Source organism: Hetaerina americana, unplaced genomic scaffold (genome assembly GCF_022747635.1).
Source record: "Hetaerina americana unplaced genomic scaffold, ioHetAmer1.1.p SCAF_4, whole genome shotgun sequence".
NCBI classification, from domain to species: domain Eukaryota; kingdom Metazoa; phylum Arthropoda; class Insecta; order Odonata; family Calopterygidae; genus Hetaerina; species Hetaerina americana.
In genome coordinates this window covers 103,159,253-103,179,869 of record NW_027286985.1, presented here as the reverse complement: position 1 = coordinate 103,179,869, position 20,617 = coordinate 103,159,253, and the positions used below count along the sequence as shown (strand labels likewise).

At 36.8% G+C, this 20,617-nt stretch overlaps 1 protein-coding gene across 1 annotated transcript in view; it reads right to left on the bottom strand.

The window, feature by feature from the left end:
* Window positions 1-2,434: 2,434 nt before the first annotated feature.
* Window positions 2,435-20,617, bottom strand: part of l(3)80Fj (lethal (3) 80Fj) — a 65,866-nt gene continuing 47,683 nt past the window's right edge. The window contains exons 33-46 of the mRNA XM_071590957.1: window positions 20,047-20,262; window positions 17,246-17,448; window positions 16,416-16,539; window positions 15,455-15,580; window positions 14,359-14,475; window positions 12,573-12,842; window positions 12,339-12,452; window positions 10,845-11,075; window positions 8,783-8,976; window positions 7,080-7,291; window positions 4,559-4,707; window positions 4,120-4,224; window positions 3,743-3,970; window positions 2,435-3,285 (exon numbers count right to left, since the gene is read on the bottom strand). Coding sequence (XP_071447058.1) covers window positions 3,157-3,285; window positions 3,743-3,970; window positions 4,120-4,224; window positions 4,559-4,707; window positions 7,080-7,291; window positions 8,783-8,976; window positions 10,845-11,075; window positions 12,339-12,452; window positions 12,573-12,842; window positions 14,359-14,475; window positions 15,455-15,580; window positions 16,416-16,539; window positions 17,246-17,448; window positions 20,047-20,262 — 2,418 coding nt within the window. The 3' untranslated portion in view covers window positions 2,435-3,156. The remainder of the gene's footprint in view (window positions 3,286-3,742; window positions 3,971-4,119; window positions 4,225-4,558; window positions 4,708-7,079; window positions 7,292-8,782; window positions 8,977-10,844; window positions 11,076-12,338; window positions 12,453-12,572; window positions 12,843-14,358; window positions 14,476-15,454; window positions 15,581-16,415; window positions 16,540-17,245; window positions 17,449-20,046; window positions 20,263-20,617) is intronic.

Here is a 20,617-nt window from a genome sequence, read left to right as displayed (position 1 = left end):
GAGTGAACTGGGATTTTCATTAGCTAGGATCATTATTTTCCTTTTATCCTTGATAATTTAGAATACTGAAGGTTTCATTGTGGCACAAAATGTAATCTGTCACGCAAGTATTTAGTCAATGGTTTTTGGCAGATCAGATCATATGAGAGTTCAAGTTTTACTAAATAATCATAAAATGACAAAGAAAAAAGTAATACTGAAAGACAAGAATGCTGCTACATACACGGAACAACTAATGGTATAAACATAGGCCGTAATATTTGGTTAACCCCATCACTTTTTTGCTTTCCTCTGCTCTCATATGCATTAGTAAGGCTGCCATCCACCAGGAGAAATCAGGGAATTTGAGAACCAGAGGAAAAATGTGTTGGTTTTGGTAACAGTGAATGGAATACCTTAGTTTATTACAAGGTATATTTATGAAAGAGTGATTTTAATGTTCTTACTTTATTGTGCAAGCATTTATTTATGTTATAATAGGGGATCGGTAAGGTGCGGTGGCTAACGTCCTGGTTCCCACCCTGAGGGCCTGGGTTCGAATCCCTGAGGTGGCAGATATTTTTCAGTGGTATCCCGATCTCTACTTGTGCTTTGTAGAGGTCACTTTGAGTTAGTATACCATCTATCGGATGGAACGCATAGTTTGAAATTGAGAGGATTTTCAGGGGATGAGGGAAATGTGGAGAGAAATGCAGCTTTGTGATTAGTGTACTCGTAATTAAAGCATCAAGGGGCTTTCTATTAGTGGCCAATGGCATCACATAATGCTTTCCCCTTCCTCTACTCAGATTGATCATTTCCAAAGCAATCATTCACCTTCCTCAAATAGATGATCCTAACAATCACCTAGGCAGCATGAGACATTGAACTTTTGGTTACATAGTCCTCTCATACGGCTGCGTAACCTTGAGTTGGAATGGGACCTAACACTGTTCTAATGTAGTATCCCAGTCAAAGTCGCCTACGAATGACATGCTATGAACTAGCTCATAAAAACTCTGCCATCCACTTTTTCTTAAAACATTAAGCAGGGATTTTTTCTCACACTCTGAATATGGTAGAAGTTATTATAAGCAATGTGCTCATTGCGATTTCAATGTTTTCAGAGGTCAACAAAATTCACACAAGCTTACCTTCCAATGGGATTACAAATATACTCATCATCTCATTTAAAAGCTATATAAATTGCATTTCTGAACATAAAAAAATATTTTTTCTGTAAAATATTTTTCAAAATGGTATTTACCTGAAACAAACAAACCAATATTGTTTTTTGGCTAAATTTACATTTTTAGAAATAAAAAGAAATTTATATGTTTTCATCACAATATGTACACCAGCTACAAAACTCGTGAAACTCTTCAAGCATCAAATCAAAGACTCTCCAAACCCTTGGTTGGAGTTTCAAAGGTTTCAAGATTGCAATAGTTTGAATATGTAGGAGATAATTATTTATTAATTAATTTTCCCACAACAATCACTATAAATTGATACACTAGATTAGGAGCAAATATTATATTTCACTACCTATTATCTGATCACATGGAAAAGAAATACAAAGCTCTGAATAACATTGCATCAAGAGTGAAAAAATATCATGTACTGTTTTCATCATCATAGCCATCAAGTTTTCACAGAAAAAATTACTTAATTAAAAGTAATTGACTGACTCTTCTCATCCCTCACACCCTCTCATTTCACACACTTCAGCTAAAGAAGGATTAAGAAAAGTTATAATACATATTTCTTTATCTATGGGAAATTTTGACTAAAACATGACCAAATCAGCCATTTTCAAGATCAACAAAGTTACATGGGATAGCAATCTAAATAATGAAACCATTTTCGGTAATATTACTATAAAGAGTACTTCTAGAGTAATGTTCAGCGTTCAAGTCATATGAAAAATTTATCCAGATAAAAAAGTGATAACTTTTTTAAGAAGATTTATATAGATACACTAAAAACTGCAATTATCATTCAGCAGTACGTAGGAAAATGCCTCATGAAAAAGTCAATTACATAAAAAACACAAATTGGTTTGTTTCGTTCCAGTGGCTGCCATATTCTAATTACTATTAGAAAGTTTTACTCTTTCATCTGTATACAAATGCAATTTATACAGCTTTCTAATGAGATCATAATTATATTCATAGTCTCATTTTAGCTGGAGTATATTTCATGGACCTCTGAAAACGTTGAAATAATAATATCACCAATGATAGCTATCGCAGCCTTCATCAGAGTGGTGAAATGTAATTCATTTTGATATGTTATGGATATGGTGCTCTTTCAATGCAAACTTTCAGAAAAATCAAAAAGCACCTTCATCAACTTGATGACTGCAGATGGAAAAATCCAACTCGCCAATGAGAAGCCACAGGGCAACCAACATCAATGAATCCTCAAATATTTATGAATTATGACAAACATATACATACTGACAAGTTTATTACCACCCTTTTACCAACAACTTTGTTAATTTAGCCAGTTTTTACATAACATTAACAGATTTAAAGGCTCATTCCTTTGGGAAGGGTGTCATGAGAAACATTTGTAAACAACATGCAAATAGGTACACAGCCTCTTTATCATCATAAATGAAAACATTCACCCTCGAAAGCACACAAATTAGACCTAACCTTTACAAAACCAAATATAATAGATCCTATAACACATTTGTATACTTGCTAAGGGCACTTTCAAGCTACAAGACCCTGGATTATTAGAGAGACTAAAATTTCCTGAATTCAACTGGAATGTTGACAAGCTAAAAATTGCAAGTTGAAATTATTGAAGTAAAAAAGATTGATGGTTTTCATCACTTTGTAAAGCAATGAAATATATTACTTCTAATTCTACCCCACTCCATTAAAAGACTTGATATTGAGATTATTCGATTACTAAAATTTTGGAGGAACCATTAGCTTAAAAGTGCCCTTAGAACTTTCTACTGAAATGTGTAAAGGCAAGATGCCCTTGGAGATTTTAAGCATCTTTTGTAGTGGGAAATGCAGGCCATGGAAGGAGGGAAGAAGCATCATCCCAAGTTGACAAGAGAAAGATGAATTTAAAATAATATGACAGTCACTAGTTTTTTTGTAGCTATACACAGCAGCCAAACAATGACCAAAGTCTCACACACACAACAATAAATCAAGTGAGAATGGTATCATCCAGTTCCTCATCTTTGCCTTCTGGTTGGTTGGCCACTTTGCGAAGCACTTTTTGTATGACGTCACTCAAGGATTCTCGAGCTCCCAGGTCCAGAACATTCATGCATATCTGTAGAGAGATGAAAGTTTCATGAAAGTAAATCATAGGACAATAAATATTCCAGTATGAGCATGTAGATGAAAACCCCTGCACTGAAAATGAGCCAAGTTGAGCCATGAATGTCATCTACTTGACACCCTTTTCTCACACAAGCAGACTGCCCATCAAAAATAGCAAAAAACAATTCCCAGATTTTGCCTGGTTAACCTAATTCTCAGGGGGTTACCAGATTTCCTGAAATTTCCAGAAGGGAGGACACACTGCACTATAATTAGTGGCATCTAATATCTAAGCAAATAAAAATAAAATTGCAACAATTTTTGAGCCCCTATTCCTATAGCAAACCCAATTAAATCAAGACTTGCAATCTGTAAACGTCATTCAACAGGTATGAGCAGTAATTCACAGAAGACCTACAATGCGCCACTTAAGGTATTCTAAATGATTTGCCCTTGGACGTGCTTACCTGTAATGTGTCATCACCAGGTTCTCGAAGACGAAGCACTGCAACTAGAGCAAACTCACTGTTTGCCTTGACTACAGTGTTCTTTTCCTTGGTGCCATTGACCAAAGTAGGAAGCACCAACCGCAGGAGGTCAGGATACATAGGTTGCCCTGTGGTCATTGAACGAGCTAGAAAGCAGCAAACCCTTGCCACCAATTGCTTCACTTCATTACTGCTGTGATTCATGCTCTGCAAAAGAATTTTTAGATTTTAGAAATACATACATTTAATATATTCATGTTTACAGTAGGAGTTAAGATCAAAGGATTTAATTGCAATACATTCTTCCATGATAGGAAGATTCCAAATTATTGAAAAATGACAAAAAAATTACCTACCCTAGTAAATGGCTGTAACAACTGTTGAGGCAGAGCCTGATTTGTAAGCATCACATGTTTGAAAAGATACCCACATGACCGCACACCATTCATAACTATGGGTACCTGAAAACAAAAAAATTCATATACCACCTCAGTTCTTTACTTAGAGTAACACATTTTTTTAGGCTAGTGTCTAGAAGTACTTAAACACAACAAAGAACAACAGAGAAACTATAAAAAGCAAAAAAAAATGACATCATTGAAACTGCGCATCAAAATAAAGGAAGGACAAGTTAGGTACAAGGTATACAATTTAGTCAATAATATATTGTACGTTGCAGTAAATGTGTCTGGGAGACTTGAGAATTTTGAATTCCTCAAAAATCAGTGTTGGTTCCCTGAACTTAATTCAATGGCATATTAGAGTATAGCAAATTACACGAAAAAGAGCACCTACCCTGTCAGCCAGCAAATATGCCAGTACCACCCGGAATATTTTTTCTTTGTAGTCAGAGGTGTAGACAATGTCTGCAGCCTCTTTCAAAGCAACTGAAAGCGCTGCACTGCGGCCATGACGCAAGGTCCAGTCCATTGGGAGTTCAGCATCTGAAAGGGTAGAGTTGAGTGATCCTTAATTAATATGCATGTGAAAAGGAGCTAGTGTATAAATTATGCTACCACATTGACAAATTTTCTGTCATCCAAAACATTACGTCAGAAATTATAGCCAGTACCCTGAGTTGAAAAAACTGCTGGGATATAAAAGCATGGCACTAAGAATAACATGATTATTCCTCTACTTGGGACTTAGATGTCAATTTTTTACCATTTTGAGAACTGTCCCAATAACTTTTCAGGGAATTAATATTTATTTACACATAACTTAATTTCATAGCACCACATTGCATATTACTTCATTCAAATCAAATGACATCTCTCAAAACTGTTCATAGTTCAGTTATCAAATGAACAGTTTTCAACAAGGAAGGACCCATTCAAGTTCATTTACAAATAGATATATATACACTTGAACAGCAGAAGCAATAAATTAAGCAATGAAGAGATTTTAAATGCTTTCCATTTGATATCATCATGCATAACCAATGCTGTTGTTTCCATGATAATAAAAAATCTTTCAACATATTCTCCCACAAACAAATATTTTTAAATAAATGATTATATAATAAATATGTTGGCATGATACAATGATAGGCTTCTCTGCATGGCTTTCAAAGTCAATTTTTAACATTACCTTACTTTTAAAATTAGATGATTCATTAATGAGTAAAAGAGTAGCATACAAAAAAATGGCACATAAATAATAGATATGACTACGACTCGAACATTATTTTTGGCCTCTACTTTGTATTAAATACCTGCAGTATGAAATTACCCATCACTGAAACTATCAGAGTTAAAGATTACTAATTACTACACTCTGATGCATTGTATTCAAACATCATACCACATCAATCATGTCTTCCTGACTGCTTCTAGTAGTATATTTCTGATTCAAAGTGTTTAATTCTGTTCCATGCCAATGGTGCAACCTCGACAGGATTAAAGGAGACAACTTTAAGCTGAGATATTGAAGTGTTTCGTAATTTTGAGATTTTAAACATAGGGTTATGAATTTTGTGTAATATTTTAAGTTTGTATCAAACAGAACATTAACTTTCTACACCTAAAATCAGTATGCACAATGTTAAGCTTTGAAATGTAATCAATAGCTGAGGTTACTTATGCCATTTTGGCTAGGTCAGTAGTTAGGTATTGAGAGGATTTTCAGCGGATGAGGGAAGGGTGAAGAGAAATCCAGAATTGTCATTAGTCTGCTCTTAATTTAAGTACCAAGGGGTCTACAATTTAACAACCCAATCTGACTGGAGGCTTACTCCACTTGGAAGTACTTTCCACCCACACCATTTAAAAATTCTTCCTTCTCCTGGATTTGGTCCTCGGCCCTTGGGGTGGGAAGCCAGTACACTAGCCACCATGCCAACTCAACTCACAGTGGGGAAGGAATAACTCCAGCACATGGTACACACTGTTCTCTGCGATCAACTTCTTATCTTATGGAGCATAGGTGTCACATCAATGATGACTAATGGTCTCAGGATGCCTTGTATCTTATTACCATTAAGCCTGATCCAATTATGAGGTACTGGTGCAGTATTTATGTTTCAATGGAAACTTCCATGCATAGGTTTATTGGTGTGCTTCTGGAGCAAGATCTTCTGCTTAAATAGATCAGCCTTCTGCGGCTGGATGGAAGGAAGGTTCAAATCCATATACATTCCATCCACCTTATAGTCTCAAATGGATACACCTCTCCTTTTCCTACACACAACTGTTTAAAATGAGATCCAATGGGTTTGCACAGTCAAATAATCAACACCTGGCACTACTCTGTTGTGTAGACATGCCCAACTCCCTAGCCTTCTACCACCTCAATTTCTCAGGAGGTACACTGAAGACTTAGGATGGAAAACATGATGGATATTCATCATCTTCCTGTTCACAATATTATGGGTGTTATGTTGATATTCCACTGGCGGCAGGAAATGAGAAGAGTTAATGCCATGAACATATTCATGGTGAAAACCTTGCTCTGGCACGAGCTCCAGATGCATCTGAGACAGTCTGTTGATAGTCAGTTCTTCCTTCCCTGCTTTCAACACCAGCATTAGACTCGGGACAACACTTGAGGTATTCATATATACATCTAATTATTATCGAGATGAAAAATGTGTCTGTTAACTGGTTCCACACATTCTCCTTTTACCTCTTAATCTTCCTATTTCCACATGACCATGTGCATTACTATTATGCACTAGAATGTATATGGTTTAACTTGGGTGAAGAAGTGCTCGTACAATGCGGAAGAGCTTTATAGCAAAATGTATACAGGCAAATTAGAGGTTGAATGAGTCTCACAAATGCTGTTTCAGGATTAAAAAATAATAATGCGTACTTACAGAGTAAGTGCTCATTTAGAGTGACATCCAGTTGGTCAGGTGAAAGCCAACGACATAACGCCCCTAAACAGCCAGCAACTGCACCCCTTGTAACGTCTTCTGGATGTCCCAGCATGCCAATTGTTGTCTGTAGAACCTGTTTCCTCAGTGGTTCAGACATTTTGTCTCCGGCAGGGGTGATAACTCCTCGCAAAGCTTGAAGCATTGTTTCCCTTTGAGGATAAAAATAAAAATTTGCAAATACATGTCTGAAAACACTTGTTTACTAATTTAAAAAGTTTCCATTCTACAGCAGAAAACACCAAGCATCAGATTCCATCAATGTCTACAACTGATGAAGACATTAATAACTTTCTCAGAGCCATGCATGCCAACAGGCTGACCTTACTTCCAATTGGTTAATTTAAAAATTGCAGCCTATAAAACATGCTATCTGAAATGAAAAACACATGATGTCCCCAAAATAGAATTAATAACTGTGAAGCATTTTATCCTCAACCATTACTGTTATTTGGTAGTCTATTGATTTAAGGAAGGTTTTTGGATGGCCACTGGCTGTACATCCCAACATTAATCGCACCTACCAACAAAAAACCTTGATTCCCACACTACACTAACTGCTCTTTTAATCCCCATACTTCCTTCACTCCATCCAACATGCCTATCCCATTCCTACGACAGCCTCCCCTCTGTCACAGCCTTCAGCATTCCATCAACAACAAAAATGCTCTGCATCCATCTTTCCTGCCTCCTTTGGATTTATCTCAGCAGTCTCTCTCCTCCCCTATCATGCAAGCAATCTATGCCTATCACTTCCCCCTTTATTTTTCTTTCAGTCCATTTAACCTCCTCCAAATCACACATCTCAAAAGAAATCTATGCCCCATCACTTTGCTTCAATAACCAAGTCTCAGCCGTACAAAACCATGCTCCATGTCAAAATTTTTACTACTCTTTTCATTACAACCTTACTAAATATCCATGTATTCAATCCCCTTCACCGTGTAAAAGCTTCTCTACCTAATGACATTCTTGTTCTTATATTCAAACTACTGAGACCAAATCAAATATTATAACTAAAGCAAAAGTGACCAAATTTTTAAGGGGCCAAATACATCGTCATAATCTAAAACTTTTGTAGAATACTGACATTGAAAATTATTTCATTCGCAGAATGTTTTAAGGGGTGTGGTAGTCCAGAGAGTAGAGCACAGGCCTACTGACCAGAGGGCCTTAGTTCAATTCCATATTAAGCCTCTGGTCACTTTCAGCTTTATCCAATCTGCATGGTTTTTTCTTCTGGGAAACCATGAGCAGCCCAGGGAAAGGAACTGGGCCCCCTATACCATGTGGTGTGAATTTTGCATTCTATGAATGGCTTAGTACTACGTGAGTTCTACCTTCACTTATCAAACCAAACTTCAAGGGGATTAGCATAATATAGTTTAGTAAATGATTTAACAATCAAAATAATAACAAGGGTTTATTTGAATATAGCAATGGATAAAATCAAAACTTTAAAAATACTTTTATTTTCTTCTAGATACATTTCTCCATAATGACTGGTGCATAAATTTAATTCAAATGGTAACACGAAGAATATGTACTAACTTTGATAATTGTGTAAATGCGCAACATACTGGAAATATTCACTACTTTGCAAGAATATCAAATATTTTATTCCAGAGTAAGAATAATTTTACCTGATAGCCGGATCATCCGCATTCTTCACTCCAGAATGCAACTCGGTGAATAATGGATCAGCTCGCGTGTGAATGACAATGAGGTGACTTAGAGCCGTTGCAGCACGCAAACGGACCTGTCGATTTGAGTCATTGAGGGCCTTCAGAAAGGTAGTTTGGAGCTGAGGTAAAAACTGTTTCAGCATCACTCCAACCTAGAAGACAGTGAAATTTTTAAGATTAATTTTGAACAGTTTCAACAAATGTGCTTTAAAGAAGTATAATGCTAGGACTTATCAAAATAATATTTTGCGTAGCCTATCCAACATGAGGCCTGACAAATGCATGACCATCCTCAAATTTCATCTGGATTTTAAGGGTGAATTGAGGGAAGGGGATTATTAGGAGACTTTTTTTCCTTTTATCCACCCACTAACTAGGTCCTAAATTTTAAAGGAAGATGATCTTGTCAGGTAGAATAAAAATGATGGTAAACTTCAATTAAATCTAAGAATATTTTTCAGTTACAGAGGAACCTAGCTTAACGAGCACCTCGCATAGCAAGAAATTTGCTTCACGAGCAAAATTAATGTTCCCAAAAATGACTCGCTTAATGAGTGACTTTTCAACATATGAATGACAAGAGGAACTCCTGGAATTTGTGTGCCTGCTACTTCAGTTTGTGTCTAGCACTCGTTCCGCCAGCCTTAATATCAGGTGATCGCAAATTTTTCACGACTTGTGTTCACGCATATTATTTGTGATTTTTTTGTGCTAAGTTTAACATTTTGTAAATAGTTTTATTAATGTCCCCGGAGAATAATCCATAAGAAGACAGCCATTAGAGAAAAAGAATGACTGTAGAAATGAAAAGTAAGATCATTGAAGAGCAAGAACCAGGTATGAACGTGACTGACCTAGTATGCACATCAACAATCAGTTAACATCAACGATTTGTATTTTCTTCAAGCACAAGGACAAAATTAAGGAGATAGATACTTCAAGGAGAGTGAAAAGCATATCCATTGCACAGGCACGTATTTTTAATGATGTGGCAAGGTTGCTTCTCATTCATGTGACATTATTAACGAGAATATAATTGGTAAGAAAGGGAATGTGATTTTTGCAAACTACATCAGAAGATCTCATCAATGGCTGAAGAAGTATTTAGGGGAGCCGTGCCTGGTTTCATAAGTTTACAAGAACCGGCATCCACAGCATTTTGAGGCATGGTGAAGCAGCAAGCACCAAGTTAAAGGCAGCTGAGAAATTCATCAGTGAATTCAAGAACCCCGTAGATTCTGAGGGTTACCGGCCCAAGAAGGTTTTTAATAGTGACAAGACTCTTCTGGAAGAAGATGCCAAAGCAAACCTATATTTCTGCATAACTGTAGAGGAGAATGCATTGCCCAGCCACTAGCAAATGAAAGGTCATCTCAATGCTGGTATTTTGCAAAAATTCAAGTGGCGACTTGGAAATTAAACCCCTACTTGTTTTCCATTTAGAAAGTCCACGAATCTTTGAGAAAAGTCCTAGAAGTGCACCAGATATTTATTTAATGATCATTCTGAGTCTAATTTTAACAAAATTTTGAAGTATCGGTCAGAAACAAATGTCTCTAGACAGCTTTCTAGTAAAAGGGAATTAGGAATGTATCATAAAAATTAACTATTTATTTTGATTTTTTTTTTTTGCTTTTATATATTGAGTTTGCATTCCTGATTACTTTATTCAGCAATAGAACAAAAGTTGTGCATGATCCAAGATCCTAAACAATGTACATGTAATTTTCTTCAAATAAATCTACGTAATTTGTTTTTTTATCTGTATGGAATGCATTATCGTATTTCACATAAATTTATAAGATAAAAGTTGTTTCACTTAACGAGTGTTTTGCTTGACAAGAAAGATTGTGGAAGGAATTATGCTCGTTTTATGAGGTTCCACTGTACTGTAAATTATTTATTTTTATCAAATCGAATTTCCATCAATTCTAATTTGAATGATATACACTATTTTCTCTTGTTCCACACAAAAATTAAAAGAGAGGTTTAACTGCATTCAAAGAACAAAATGACTTACCTTAGCCAATAGCAGGGCGAGAGTTTCCAGGACTGCTGCTTTCACATTCCAGTTGAATCGGTCACCAAGGATACGGATCAGTGGGCCTGTTATGTGCACAACCGAAGGCTGTAGAGCCTCTGGGCTGGTCAGGCGAATCACCTCCCCTAGGCCTTGAGCAGCTTGCTCTTTCACCTCTGGCTGCCCATTTAATATCGCCTCTCGGAATATTGGGAGGATTGGTGTGATTCCCTGCAAAAATCACAAAATGTGATTAGATCACCCAAATTTCATCTGCACACAAATGCAAGCAGCCACAGGAACAAAAGGTTAGAGCGGCATCAATGAACTATGTTGAATGAAAGGGTTGCTCTATACAGGCAAACAAAACATGATCCTTCAGAAGGAGAATCAAGCGATGAAAGCACATTACAGGCAAACAAAACATGATCCTTCAGAAGGAGAATTAAGCGATGAATGCACATAAAAGACAAATGCACGTCATAAATTTTAAAACAATGGTTATGCAACACTATGATGGTCACAATCTGTGAATTGGAGCAATATGTTAAGCAGGAATAATACATCAATTGAATTTCTGATTAAGGTTAAAGGGATAAAATTCCAGGAGAGGTCATTTCAGATGGCACCAGGGGTGACAGTTGAAGTGAAAGGCACCCATGAATTTCAAGGGATGTTTGCAGTGTACAAAAAAGAATTTAAAGAGAAGTATTCCTTTGGAGGGTTATGCAACTTCAGCTACCTCAACAAAATACATAGTGGGTAAATAAGAATGGCAAATGTACACACAGTAAGACCTTGGTAAACTGGTCCTTACAATTGCAAACTTCAGCATAACCCATACATAGCCTAGCAGTGTAGTGCAGGTAGTTTACTTATGGCTCATAAGGGGGTTTTCATTTATAATATAGCTAACATTAAGGGACCTTAAAAATCAAAGCTATAGAAAGACATCAGAAATTAAGTTCACACCTAAACCATGAAAAATTTCCGTGGGATTACACATGACAATGCCTCAAACAGTCAAAATTTTGCCTTATACGAGCACTGACTGCCCATTGCCGCATATGGTCACTACACATATTCTGGATGAGCAAGGGTTTAGTGCATTAAATGTTTTTCCCCTGTGAACCATCTTTGTGAAAATCTTTGAATGTACAACACCATGATAATGCATACTTGGAGTGACAAAATCCAAAAATTAGAAAGATTCAAGAATGGAACACACATGACAACCAATAGAGATCATCCACAAAATTGAACCTATTATAGACATTTCTTTCTTTACATCATCAGGAAACATCCTTGAGAATATGTTGTAATGTCAACTTTGCTGAGTAGTTTGAAATTCACATCAGGAAAACAGCAATTTAAGAATTTTATTTTTTCAGAAAATTTTCCCGATACTTTTTATACAAACCTTTTATAGAAGTGCACAGTCTTCTTTAAAGAAATGAAAAAAAATTGACCACTTTGCTGTGGAGTACACTGTACCTTGGGCAGGCAGAATCCAGGAAGAAGTTGTTGTCCCTTGAGGTCACTAACAGCAAATCTCACCGCTTGTCTTATATCGCCAACATGAGACAGCTGCTGAGTTTGATCTAGGGTCTGAATGTTGGTAAAAAAAATCAAATAATGTAAATATTAAGAAAAAATTTCATTGAGGCTCTTGATGAGCAAAACCACGAGCGATACTAAACATGATTTAACAAAATAAGATTTGATCACCTTGGTCACAGCATTCAGTGCTTCCCAACTCATCTGGAGCACCTCTCGATCTGAGTCCGTGAAGAGGTGGATGAGGGCTCGCAGCAACTGGGGCACGTACTGTGCATACGATGCCTTGGTGTGCGCACAGAAAGCACAGAGGAGAGTAACAGCAGGTCGTCGCAGTTCTGGTCTCTCCGAACGAGCAGACTCCATTAACTGGTCCATTGTTGTTCTCACCCCAACTTCATCACTCACAGACAACACAACTGCCTGGCAATACTCCAATTCCTGCTCAGGTTCAAAAATGTCCATAATTAGGCATCTTTGTATTCATTCAATAAAAATTGTGGCAAAATGCGGTTTCCTTCTAAACATAGTTTCAAACCTAGAATAATTCGATGTACAATTTTTTGGGTCCCTTGAAGTACAAATTAACAGATATTCAACTGTTATTGAAACATTTGACCAATTCTTGGTGATTTTCCAAACTTTATTCACACAATTGTATTCAAGGCATCACTCAATCGGATAAGTTGAGCGTCATAACATAACTAGAAAGTTAATGGGATTATTGTGGAGTGGCACCATCCACCACAGGGTGGCCCAATCATTGAAAAGTAGCAGTGAAAATCAGTCTTTAATCCACTTTTTAATAAGTGCTTGGAAATGTATTGAACATTTGTTTTTACTTAGAAACATGAAAATGAGGGAGAATGATGAAGATTAAATGGCCTGGCAGGAAATGGTGAGGAACAAGGAATTGTATAGAAAAACAGATGAGAAAAGGGCTACATTCAAAACTCTAAGGCAAAGAACTAGATGGATTGGACACACCATGAGACAGAAAATGGTATGGTTATAAACATAATAGAAGGGTAAATTGAAGGGATGTAGTACATAAGACAAAATATGGATGTAGAACAGAAAAACAAGGGGCAAGGGAATTAACACTGATTAGAGAAGAACAAGAGACAACTGCAGTATATTCATATTAGAATTGAAATACAGATGATTGATGATTTAATTTAGATCATGCCTCATTTCTTTGCATGCCAATGTTAACACTGAAGTTGGTCGGGCACTATATTTCAATTTTTTCCAGAGCTTGCTTGAGCGATAGCCTATGCTGAACACTACCTGATAGCACAACCATAAGAAATATTCTCACTGGGAAGTCTAGATTCTTATATCATACTCCTGATTTACATACAAAATTCTTAACTTATTAAACACATTTGGCCATTTTCCCCAATTTTCTCACTGACTGGCCACACGGAACTAATGATTTTAATAAGATGGGAACCAATTGTCCACATAACAAATTATCTTCATTTTTGTAAAGATCATGTCCAGGGAAATGATTTGGCAAATACGAAAACAGTATAATGTTATCAGACACTAATGTGCAGTAAACTATGGGTAAATGAGAGAGGTTTCTAAAAAAAATCAACTTCCTCAAACGAAGATACATGAATTTTCATTTCCATACAAGCGAATGATTTATCCCATGGAATTTCCAAAAATTAAAGTTAGTATTTGGAGGCATAAAGAATAAATTCTGAAATAAATAAATCATTGTTCCTTCACAACAAAATTTTCTTTAGATGGCAGTCAGGTGCTTTCCCATCTCTTTGACATATTGGGTACCACTCTTTAAAGGTGTGCTAGCATAACTATGGCAGAATGCGGACTTCCTCAGAAACCCTTGCCACTACTAATAATAGGGACTTGAGAATTAAGATGAGCAGGCAATTCCTTATGACTCTTTTCATTCGAACATGAGATGAGAGAAAGAGCAACATACCTGGGCTGCTTGTGGAGTTCCATGGGCAGCACTCAAAGCAGAGAGTAGAGCAGGGAGTATTCTGTGAAGGTATTTGGTTAGCGACTCACCAGCCACGGCAGCTAATATCGAAAGTGCCTGGAAAACAATGCGAAAGGTAAAAGTAAGTTCATGAAGTTAGTCCATAAAATGCTACATTACTCTAATGCATAAAAACTATGTACTATGGTGGTTGCTGAGCTAGTTTTTCTAAACATAAATAGGAATAGTTAATTTTTAAATTCTATCACTCTAATTCTAAACACAAGAAGTTAGGGTCATTTTTATCAACAGGCACCTCACTTAACTTCTTCAATGCGCCTTTGTATTCATTTTCATACTTCTATATAATCTGGGCTTCAATTAATTAATGGGGATGATTGAGTTAAACATATGCTACTTATGTAGGATCTAAAAGGGGTTAAAATCATTTGGAGGCAAGTGAAGTCATAGAGTTAACAAAAAATGTAATATGATGTTGATGTTATGTGGAAGCCTGCATTGAATACTCTCATGTTCTTTCATTATATCGGTGTGGCAGTCCAAGGGATCAGGTGTTGGACTTCCTATCGGAGGGCCTAGGTTTGATTCCAAGCGAAGCCTCTGAGCACACTGGGCTTCACGCATGTTCGATTTCTTGGGTACCACATTTTTGGAAACAATGGGTGGCCCCAGTAAAGAAACTAGATCCCTGATATGTGGATTTTGCATGACATTAGCATGGCATGGCTTAGTACATAATGAGCTTTACCCTAATGTATCAAACCAAACTTCACGTTGTTAACTGTAGTGGTCTCATTAGAAAACCATGAAAGACTTCCTAAATTCTTTTGCAAGTAAAAATAGGGAGGGAACTTGATGATACCTTGAAAAGTTTCAGGGTAAGTCCTGTCAAGAGCAGTTTAAACAATAACAGCGCAAGTTAAGACACATTAATGTAATGAAAGAGAGGATAGCCAGCACCTTGGCAATTAGATATTATCACTATGATTCCTTGACATAAATTTCATGGAACAACACAAAATATGTTCCAGACAGGTTATAATTTTTCAAGACAAGCATTTTAACCCAATATTACCTTAGTATTTACAGGTGGAGCTGTGAGTTGAGGTACCAAGTACGGCAGCACAACACGAGATTTGATGGCCATCACTTGCCTCAAACCATCCAGAGTTGATTCAGCCAGGGCCTCGTCAGGATCATTCTGTCGAGTTAAGAATATTTCATGTTTTTTAAATGCACATCAAGTCATTAACCATTTAAAAAATCCACCAATAATTAATACAGGCGGTCCCGAAGTTATACAAGCCTCGACTTGCATATATCTGGACCTGCCTGTAAGCAGCCACAGCCTAAGGTGATCCCATTCTGCTTCATTAGTTTAATCTAATAAGTGAAAAATGCCTCTGTGCATTTATTTGTTATTAGTTACAACTTTCAAACATACAAAAAAGATCACAGTATCCAGGGAAGAAGTTGGAAAACAAACATGAATGGTTTTGGAAACAACTTAAGTTCATGGGTATTCGGAGTTTTCGGCAAATTATATCACCTAAGTCTTATATAGTTGTCAAGCTTACTGATGCACTTGACCTTGAAGAGGAAGTAGAAGCCGCAGAGAAACTTTGATTGTAGAAACCCGTGTACCACAAATACTTTTTCCCAGATACTATCACCCAGACACTGGAATTGCAATAGTAACTATGCATTACCAGTGAAAAATACCCCGCTGACAAAAACTACACTTTGGTTTTATTTCCAGGTTATTTAGCTTGAATAGCAATTAATAAAGGATAATCAAAGGGAGTACTTCATGGTACTTTAAAAATTATACGGGAAGGAAATATATGTATGCCCTTGAATTTCATTGAGTTCTGCATGATCTTTGCAACAGACTATTCACTGCATTCCTCTGCCTCTACCATTATTATCAGAGCAAAGCTCAACTTATGCAAATTTTGATTTATGCAGTCAGAGTTGGCTTGCAATCATTACCTAACTTGAGATGGCCAGTATGTTGAGGGAACACCAATATTTACCAGCTGATTGAGCATCATTGGCAAGATGTCATCCAGTGCTCTGACTCCAACAGTGGAATGTAAACCATCAAACGTCTTGGCAGCAGCTTGTCTAACCTCTGGAAGTGGATCGCAAAGTGCTTTCCTAAAATGAAAGACAAAGACTGTTTCAATCCTTGTCACATCTACTGTATTGTTCAACTTTATAAAAATGTACGCACTGTTAGAAAGAACATCATAGCTTAGACATCAGTACAGCAGACAGCTGATTACCCATCATAATTGAGGGGAAGGCACTAACGAATAATGAAAAATAATGGACAATTTGATATTGCCTTAATTTTCAGCAGTATATTGCATTATAAATTCACATGCATCTTTCAGTGAAGTGATGAGTTTTCCTTCTGTACATAATATTATCGATAGCAAAATTCACGCCAAAATTTAGGTTGCACATTCTACTTCTTCACACACTATACCATGACCTGTCTGACCTTATGAACAGCCAATGTATGATCGAAAAATTTTTTGCAACTAAATTAGGAGAAGAACCAGCCCCTTACTGAGACTGCTGCATAATCTGCCCATTAGATAACAGCAATACAGATAAATAGTGCTATACTGTAAATTAAACAATTACAAAATAAGACTGACACCACTCATGGAAGGATGACATCAAAACATATTTTATCCACGGGAACTTTCCCAATTCAACAGATTCTTATTTTCAGATGTGCATGAGTCACATAAACAATTAATTTAACTGTTTGGACCTGGATAATGTTTCATTCAATCAAGTAGAATTACTGCCAATATGCCAAAAACTTAAAAGAGTCTCCTCCTTAACATACCTAACAGTTGGCACCAAACTGTTGACAAAGGTCAGAACCATATCCCTGCTCGTGGAGGCCATAATTTCTGAGAGACCAATGCACACGCCTTGGCGCTGGTCGGCAAACTCCGACTCCAACCCTCTTTCAAGAATTGGAATGATTTCTGGTAGAACTCTTTCTCCCAGTTTCCTCACTAAGTCTCCAAGAGTCCTTGCAGCTACCTGAGGACCAAATAAACCATGTCAAAAAACACTTATGAGGGCAAGGTGAAAATTTCTTGGCTTGACATAGAGATGGCAATGTGGTAGCATTCCAATGAGCAAAAAGCATGATTCTTGCCTGGGTGCAAGAGTGATTAGTTCGTAAGATAAGTTTCAACTTGTTATCTAAAGTAATTTGTTTACACACATTGTTGCAGTAGATGTCTTTCGTGTATTTTGTTAAAATGGAAAAACTTGATTTTCGTGTGGTCATAAAAGTCTCCATTTTGGTTAGCTTTACCCGGAAGGAAGTTCATCCAAAGTTGACAATAGTGTACAGGGACTCTGCTCTTTCAATATCAACTGTTAAAAAGAGGGCAGCTGAATTTAAACGTGGTTGCACATTCCTCAAAGATGACCAACATTAAGGACAGTTAAAATCCGCAACAACAAATCGTGCTGGACAATAGGCAAGTGAAGGTGAGTGAGATAGCTAAGGTTGTGGGGATATTGGAAGAAAGGGTGCAAATCATCTTGTACTAAGAATTAGGGATGAGAAAAACATAACAGTTTCAGGTTTAATTTTGTGGAATTCCTTCATTATGAAGGTAAAAAGAAACAACATTTCTACCAAAAAGGTCTTTCTGGTGGAAATGTTAAGTTTTTTTTTACCCTCATAGGGATAAGAAAGCTCAGCACAAGGTGGGTGCCACATTTGCTGAATACCAATCAAAAGCAAACGTGACAATGATTTCTGCAGAAATGTTTGGACTGATACAAGAGGGAACCAACTGATCTTGTGCGGCAATTAGTCACCATGGCTGAGACATGGGTCCACCGCGACATGCCAGAAAAGAAACAGCAGTTGAAGCAGTGGGTGGAAGCCGGTCGTTCAGTACCAAAGAAAGCAAAGTCAATCACATCAGCTAAAAAGCAGAATCCTGAAAGAAAGGGCAGGAGAAAGAGAATGCACTGTCCAGAAAGGGCAGTGCATTGGACTGTTGCCATTTCCTCAGCTATAACATCCCTTCACTTGACATCCCTCATTTCTCTTGCTAATGCAGTGCCCACCATGTTTCCCAGCAAAAACTCCTCTCCTAACCTCAAAAGGCATTAAACATCATCCAAAGCACTACTGTCCATTTCCATTCTTTCCCATATTTCACTATTTCTCAATCTTTCCAAACCTAGTCTTATGTATACCAGGCCGCAAGACATCTATGTCCATTGCCATGAATTGATCTTAACCCCTTGGTTTCTTTGTGTTTTTATTTCATGTCTCATCTCCATACAACACACTTTGTACCAACTACTTGTAAACAGGTTTCCTTATCTTTCATTCTTTAATCTCTTTTATTGTCTATTCCATTTAACTGGATAAAGTGCTCTGACCAAGTTCCTGCCTTACTTATTCTTTCAGAAGTTAATCTCTACTATTTCCAAATTTATTAAACCACACACCAACATTCTTAGTCTCCTCTACACTAGATGTCCTCTTTTCACTACACGACATCATCTAGTCTCTCTGTTCCGACCACCAGGTACTCACATACATACTTGTTTATCTTCAAGGCATTCGCAACATAATATTCACTAAGTTTTCTAACCATGTTTCTTAAACTGTCTTCACCTTCTCCTGCCACAGCCTGTTCATGCACAAAGAAAAAATTAAATATCTTTTCACCAGTTCATAAAACTTTCATGGTCTTACACCTTTTCCTGAGCCATTTCTCCTGAATGAATGAATCAATCAAGACATAGCTTAAAAAGTGCCAGAGAAAAATGCTGTCATAGCCTTTTAATGCCATGAAACGTATTCATTAGTGTCTTTTCCTACTTTAACACTTAATAAAATACTCGTTCATTGAATTCCTGAAGAAGGCAGGCAGTCAGGTTGATATTGCTCCCAACTGTTCAAAAAGATTACCAAATGGAATATTTTTGTGCCATTTCTCTAAATTAAAAGAGCCTTGATTCATCTCTTTCCCAAACGACACTTCCTTCCCCAACAGCAGCTTTAAAGTAAAAATATCATTTACCATTAACTTTCCTGCCTTTGTAAACATATTAATTAAATGAAATCTGCGGGATGACATCAATTAATCTTGAATGTGTATCAACTGCATGACTTATTATATTTAGAGCATAAACTTCGACTAACTAATGGTACTAAATATCAACATCATTCTATTCACAAACCTAATATTCAACTACAGTAACTCTTGGTGTATCTGGTTCCTGGTCTATATTTCGTTTCTTTTTGCTTGGCTTGTCTTAGCTTCATAACTCTACACGCTTCCTTTCATGACCCATAGTAACAAGGAACATTCTAACCTTTTACATGCTTGGGCCAAAGTACAAATACTCAAATGCCCCTACAATGCTACTGGGGATGCGATAAATAATCATTCATTAAGCATTAATGCGAAGCATCTGTGGATCATTTCTTTTTACTGTCAATATGATGAACCACAGTTTGAATTTTGTATAACTGCATCTACTTATTCAAAACGTGGTTCATATTACTATGCTTCACCAAAGTTTTTAATTTTTTAATTAATCTAACAATTCAGACAACTCCAGGGAACAACGTGGCTCATTTGTGCAGAGAGTACTCACCTGGCGTTTGTCATAGCTTGTGCTAGCCAAGCAACCAAGCAGGAGACCAAACAGTGTGGGTAGAATTTCTCTCAGAGTTCGAGGCGTGTTTGTCACAACCACCTTCCACACATGAAGTGCAGCTTGGCGCACCATCAGGGCCACATCAGACCTCCCCATGTACAATCCCGCAAGCACCCTGTTACGCCGCTCAGCACCAAGGGCATCAATGATGGCCTTTTGTGAAAAAAAATTGAGAATAAGATTGATGAAAAGAATCTATTTCAACTATAATGTAGAATATACAGCTCAATATAATAAAGATTTCACTTATTGGGTAACATAATTGTTATTTGTCTTAGTTTGTTAATATAAGAAAACTCAACAGTACCATATTATTGTATTTGTTTTCCCAATAAAATTAATTTAAATAATAAATTATATTGTTAACTAGGAAATTCCCAATGACAGATAGAGCAGTTATCCATATGTTCTGAACGCGCAAATGCTTATTAAATCACAAGCATCAAAATATCTCTTTTATCACCATCTCAAAAAAATGTTCAATGAAAAACCATTAGTACTAGCCAAA